Consider the following 6,902-nt stretch of genomic DNA (forward strand, 5'->3'; position numbering starts at 1 on the left):
GAGCTTATGCGGAAATAGAGAATGAGAGAAGCTTATGTGGAAACTCATTCTCTATTTCCGCATAAGCTCCTTCTCTTTTTCCGCACAAGCATAAGCATGAGCTTATGCTTATGCTTATGCTTATGCATAAGCATAAGCATAAGCTCATGCTTATGCTCATGCATGAGCATGAGCTTATGCATAAGCTTCCCCCTTCTCTCTTTCCCCCTTCTCTATTTCCCCCTTCTCTCATTCCCCCTTCTCTATTTCCCCCTTCTCTCATTCGCATAAGCTCATGCTCATGCGGAAATAGAGAATGAGAGAAGCATATGCTCATGCTTATTCTTCACTCATTCTCTATTTTCGCATAAGCTCCTTCTCTTTTTCTGCATGAGCATAAGCATGAGCTTATGCTTATGCTCATGCATGAGCATGAGCTTATGCTTAAGTTTCTGTATAAGCTCATGCTTATGCATGAGCTTATGCGGAAATAGAGAATGAGAGAAGCTTATGCGGAAACTCATTCTCTATTTTTGCATAAGCTCCTTCTCTTTTTCCGCATGAGCTTATGCTTCTCTCATTCTCTATTTCCGCATGAGCTTATGCTTATGCGGAAATAGAGAATGAGAGAAGCTTATGCTTCTCTCATTCTCTATTTCCGCATAAGCTCCTTCTCTTTTTCCGCATGAGCATAAGCATGAGCTTATGCTTATGCTTATGCTTATGCTTAAGCATAAGCTTATGCTCATGCTTATGCTCATGCATGAGCATGAGCTTATGCTTAAGTTTCCGCATAAGCTCATGCTTATGCATGAGTTTATGCAGAAATAGAGAATGAGAGAAGCTTATGCGGAAACTCATTCTCTATTTCCGCATAAGCTCCTTCTCTTTTTCCGCATGAGCTTCCGCATGAGCTTATGCTTATGCATAAGCGTAAGCATAAGCATATGCTTATGCTCATGCATAAGCATGAGCATAAGCTTAAGTTTCCGCATAAGCTCATGCTTATGCATGAGCTTATGCAGAAATAGAGAATGAGAGAAGCTTATGCGGAAACTCATTCTCTATTTCCGCATAAGCTCGTTCTCTTTTTCCGCATGAGCATAAGCATGAGCATGGAGAATGGGATGTGACCGTAAATAGGGTAAGGGTTTGTAAGTTAAGGTTGATTGAGATACCTATGGGTGTTCATATGTTTGAGTTATGATCCCGTTTTAATTTGATACAAGATGCAGTGCCACACCCACATATGTTACCCTATGCTCGCCGTGAGGAGGCGAAGCATCCGTGATATGAGGTGGGATCTTCAGGAGGGACCATTACGGATGCATGGAGTGATGGTGATAGTAGCCCTCTGCCATTACCTCATGAAGCCATGGAGGAGGAGGTGTTTGATGATATGGTGCCTGTCCATCAAGGGAGGGATAATAGCATGGAGCAGGATGATCTTTTTACTGCAGCATCGACTCCACTGTTTGAGGGGTGCACATTCTCTGTTCTATGTGCCTCCCTTGAGTTACTAAACTTGCAAACCATCTATGGATGGAGCAATGCAAGTTTGAATGCATTACTCAAGTAAGCTTTAAAGTCGATTTTGCAAACATGGTGAATTATGCTAGTGGATCAATTAATCGAATGCTTTTCCTCATTTATGGTCTTCACGTGCAAGCTATTGTGTAAAATGCTTCCAAGGGAGAATAAACTACCGACCTCAAGAGATATGGCAAGGCAACATGTGACCTCTCTTGGAGGATTAGATTACAAGCGCGTCCATGCATGTGTCAACGATTGCGTTTTGTTTCGTGGACTACATAAGGATGCAAGAGAGTGTCCTACTTGTGGAGAGGCAAGATATAGAGCAGATCTCAAAACCTTGGATGTGCCTCATAAGGTATTGCGACATTTTCCCATAATCCCTCGCATCCAACATATGTTCAAGTGCAAATCTATTGCAGAGCTCATGTCATGGCATTCCTCCCATCGATCAACCGATGGCAAGTGGAGAACTCCCGCGGACTCTCCTACGTGGAAGCATATTGAAGACACATGGCCAAGCTTCAAGAAAGAGCCTAGGAGCTTGAGACTTGGATTGGGTATGGACGGTGTGAACCCATTTGGTCTCAAAAGCACGTCTTACAGTGTATGGCCAGTGGTATTGGTGAATTACAATCTTCCACCTTCTATGGCTATTAAGAAAGGACATGTTATGCTGTCCCTTCTAATTCTAGGGAAACATAAAGTCAAAAACCCTGATGTTTATTTGGAGCCTTTGATTGATGAGCTAGAGATACTTTGGAGAGGTATCGAGGTGCATGATGTGAGCAGGCCTCCCTCGTCACGAGACTTCAACTACAAAGTAGTCTTGATGTGGATGATGCATGACTTCCCAGGCTATGGTGAGTGTTCAGGTAAGCATTGCATTTTTAATTATGAATAGGCAAAGGATGTGGCACCCTAAACCCACCTTCCACTCTTAATTGCATCTATTGTTCAGGTCTCACTACATCGGGTTACCATGCATGTCCTGTTTGTGGTCCTTCGCTAGTTGCCTCATGGGCAGACGCAGTGAATAAGGTCATCTATGAGAATCACCATCGATTTCTCCCACCTGATCATCCTAGATATGTTGCCCCTTGGAATGAAGTCCTCCCACAATCACTCACCGTGGGAGATTGGATGAGAATTTGGGACGGTTCCACGACTCCTCCACCACTTGGCATGAGCTAGTAAGGGTTTGTAACTATTGGCTGGAAGTAAAGATTGGTTATATTGGTTGAAAGTAAAGATTGCACGCTAACACTTTATTTTGTTTAGAAATACTCCATCTTTTATCGTTTACCATATTGGTCCTACCTCAAGATCAATCACCTGCTTGATCCCATGCATATCTTCAAGAATGTGGCATCTACCATTTGGGAGCATTTGAATGGGACATGAGATTCGGCAGGCATAAGGGAGGATCTACGTACCACAGGGAAGATGCGTGAAGCTTGGCCTCAAGAGAGACCAAATGGGCGTGTTTTTTTACCTCGTGCACCATGGATGTTATCAAAGCTAGAGATGGCGACGGTGAAGCGCGCTATTACTACAATTCGTACTCCCACTGGATGCATGAGGTGTTTGAAGGGAGCCTTTACAAAGAGCAAGAAAAGAGGTGTAGAGCAATTATAAATAGCTATAAGCAACTAATCAACCACCTCCTCGCGGGTTCAGTTCATACTACCTACTAGCATTTCACGTAGTGCATCGAAGGACGTGAAAGATTGTATTTACAAGATGGGTGAGCTTGTGAGGTATGTGAGCTCAAAGGAAATAGATCCCACCACGCTTGAGAATACTCGAGTTATGTCAGTGGAAGCGGTTTGTTTAGTGGAGGAGACATTTCCACGTTCTATTCTCATAAGCCAACTACATCTCATAGTGCATTTGGTGGATGAATTTGCTATATGCGTTACTATACATGCACGATGGTTGTTCTTCTTGGAGTGCTTCATGAAGACCTTGAAGGGCTTTGTGAGACAAAATGCAAGACCCGAAGGTAGCATGGCCGAGGGTTGGTTGGTACAAGAGTCACTTGTATATATTTTTGAGTTTCTTTTGATGTGGATAGCTCTCTCCCATGACTATGGAGAGATGATGAAGAACTAAGGATGACCTCTATTGTGCCTCAAGGGAAAGGATGCAACAAAGTAATAGACACGGAGTTGCATAATAGTATCAACCTCTTTTGCATGCTTAATAGTGATGTGATGAAAAGATGGGTGACAAGATACGAGGATGCAAAGGCAAGAAGACAAGAAGAAAGGGCCCTCTTTCGTACACACCATGGATCTCATGTGCCATACCCTCAGTATCTAAGAGCACTTCCAAAGGATATTCATGTGGATTGGCTACTTGATGAAATGGAGAAAGTAGAGAAAGACGTGGGGATGCATATCACAATGGAAGAATGGGAGTATGCTAGGGGATGCATGAGCAAGGTCGGTATATAGAATGTTATGCATAAGTTAGGAGCTTTCAATAATTTAGATTGCTTATTTAATTGATTTTTTCTTGGTGTAGTGCACTATGTTCAATGCTATATGGTGTGAGGGCAAGCATTTTCGAACACAACGGATTGATGATAAGAGAAACACACAAGATTGCGGTGTCATTGCTAGCTTTGAGGGAGCCAATGGAGCCATGGATTATTATTGTGGCATAATCCAAGATATTATTATGCTTGACTTTCGACACTTCTTTGTGTATGTTTTGGATGTAAAGTGGTTTAAGGACGTGGTGGAAAGAGGCCCTAATGCAACAATCAAATGCCATGCAAGTGGCTTTGTAACTATTGACTCCACAAAGTTTTGGCAAAGTAGGAAGGACACACTAGTACTACCGCAACAATGTGAACAGGTACTGTGCACACATATAAAAATACTCGCTTTTAAATATTTGATGCAAGAAAAGTAACATGATTGTATTTGTGTTTGAATTAGGTTGTCTATCAACTAATGGTGGATAATAATAGATGGTGCCATGTCATACCTATTATGCCACGTTCCAAAGTGATGTATAGTACATTTACGAATATGGAGCGTATGGAGGATGATCATGGCCATGGACGTGATGATGACCGTGATACGAGAGAGGAGGATGATCATGAGATAGGAGATACAGATATTGAGGCCATTACCCGTGAGGACGAGCCTACCATTCGAGATGCTGATTTGGATGAGCACATGAGTGGCACAAGTAGTAGTGGGTCGAATGTATTTGTAGATCTAAACACTTGTTTGGATTTTGAAGTAGATAGTTTGGCAAGGGTTGATCTCATTGAGGATGAGATTGAACCGTAGCCCCATAATTAATATTGGCAGAACTATTTTACATATTGTTTCATTCTCCTCATCTCACTTAATTCTTGTATATGTGGGCTTGCAAAAAATTATGTGCTTTGGTAATCATGGGCAATGTTTGGAAAGCAATGATGTACACTAAAATCTCACTTTCTGTATTCTCTAGTTTGCATCTATCTATGCGTCTAAATGCGCGTCTGATTCTCAGTGTAGACACGCTAATACACGCGCTAATAAACGCGATGTTAGATGGGCTCGTATTTTCTCAGGTTAAACGCGTACGTAGATGTGGTAATTTACGCGCAAATAGACAAGCTTTTAGACGCGCATTTAGACGCGCCCGTAATTCCTCTACTAAAGTAACGCCTATAGACGCGCCCGCTATTTTGCACGTCTACCAAGCACGTCTATAGTTGCTTTGTATTGTTGTGTTAGATGATTAATGTTTTCTCAATACTCTCGTAAGATGCATCTTCCTAGTCTCATGAGTGGAGGTTAGTGGATGGATACATAGGTCAATTGAGTACAAAGGCGTCGTAATAAGATTGTGAAACTCACATAGGAAAAATCGATGGAATAGTATCATGTGAAAATATAATGCTTTGTTGTTTGAAGCAAAGTGATTCTCTTTTGAATAATTAAAAAGTAAATTACCCATGCGGTTGAATAAGATTTATCCTATGCTAATGTAATGCTATATTAATGGAGTTATAGCCATCTTTTCCAAGAGAGATTCCTAGGTGAAATATTTATTTTTGTTCGTTTCCCATATCTTAGGACAAAGCATGTTGTTTTCCATATCCAAAGGAAGAGGAGAGAGCGTGAGAGGGAAAGAGAGAGAGAGAGAGAGGAGTTTTGGCTTGCCCATGTGGGCATGAGCACCATTCATTGACCGATAACATGCGCACTAGCTTGTTTAAACAAACGGGATAGATTAGACTAGATGGAATGACACCTTCTTAGTGAGGATGCTACACGAGCAAGGTGACTCGGAGACAGTAGACTTATTAGAACGACAGTAGACTTATTTAGGAACTTCGATTACTCGGAGGGCAAAGTGAGTTTGTGGAAGGTGGAGATCCGGAGCATCAGACTTGAGGGCATTTTCGAAATCGGCCTTCCAAAACTTGTCGTTGCCCCAGCACTTCAATGCTACCTTGTCTTTGGCCCCGGGGACTGTCACTTCCTCAAACATGCAATCCTTGTCCGTCCGATCCAGCTCGCTTGCAGACACACTCGCGTATACCTTCTCGTCGCTCGCGTTGCGCTTACAGTACTTCTGGTTTGCTGTATTCAAGAGCCACCACACAGTTTGCTCCACGTTGGGAACGCGCTCCGCGCTAAAGGTGGCAGCTGGCTGCCCTGGAATCTTTTCGCTAACCGAGAGAGGCTTGTCGCTCTCGCGCCATACAACAAACTCCTGTTTGTAGCCTCCGAACGACAGAAATTTCATGGCGGCCTGGCAAAATAAACCACATTCATACGTTACACAATGTGCGAGGCCACAATCTACCTATTTTACTACACATTGTGCTTGCAACCAACCATGGGAAACTGGCGCAATATCTCAGCGGTCGGTAGCTCACAGGCAGGCAGGCAGTTTGACGATATTTCAGAGGACAATAAGGTGAGGCGAGGCTTTTATAGTAGTTCCTGCCACCTGGTTCGTCTCTGAGCCTCTTCAGGTCGTTCATACACACATTCAAGCTGCCATTGATCTTGTCAGTCCCTTTCCAGTGTGAACTGAGTGAAGATGAACACCATTGCTTTGACAGATATAAACGCTGGCCTCGACATCCTGGGACCTGGTGTGAACAGAGTGAAAATGGGCACATCTCGTCTTTTTAACCTCTTTAGTTTATTATTTTTTGCTTTATAGTGCAGATGGACGTCTTTGATAAGCGACATATTCTTTGAATGAAAAAACATCTAAAATTGTTTTATTACCTTGAGTGTCAATTTTATGTGCAAAAATGTTCCATACCTTCTGACCATACTTTTCTTTCGTTAAATTCCTTGCGAAACTGCATGGATAAATATTTAGTCAAGCTAGTGCCTCCACTGACCAATTGAATTATTTTG

At 42.5% G+C, this 6,902-nt stretch overlaps 1 protein-coding gene across 1 annotated transcript; it reads right to left on the minus strand.

Moving 5' to 3' along the window:
- Positions 1-5,816: 5,816 nt before the first annotated feature.
- LOC147887066 (uncharacterized) lies at positions 5,817-6,395 on the minus strand. The gene is made up of 2 exons (XM_087395010.1): positions 6,366-6,395; positions 5,817-6,279 (listed from the first exon to the last, which is right to left on the minus strand). The coding sequence occupies exons 1-2, from the start codon at positions 6,366-6,368 to the stop codon at positions 5,845-5,847; spliced, it is 438 nt and encodes a 145-aa protein (XP_087251136.1). The 5' UTR covers positions 6,369-6,395; the 3' UTR covers positions 5,817-5,844.
- Between the last annotated feature and the right edge of the window lie 507 nt (positions 6,396-6,902).

Source organism: Dipteris shenzhenensis, chromosome 23, assembly GCF_047967505.1.
Source record: "Dipteris shenzhenensis isolate YYH24624 ecotype China chromosome 23, Dip_SZ_1.0, whole genome shotgun sequence".
Taxonomy (NCBI): domain Eukaryota; kingdom Viridiplantae; phylum Streptophyta; class Polypodiopsida; order Gleicheniales; family Dipteridaceae; genus Dipteris; species Dipteris shenzhenensis.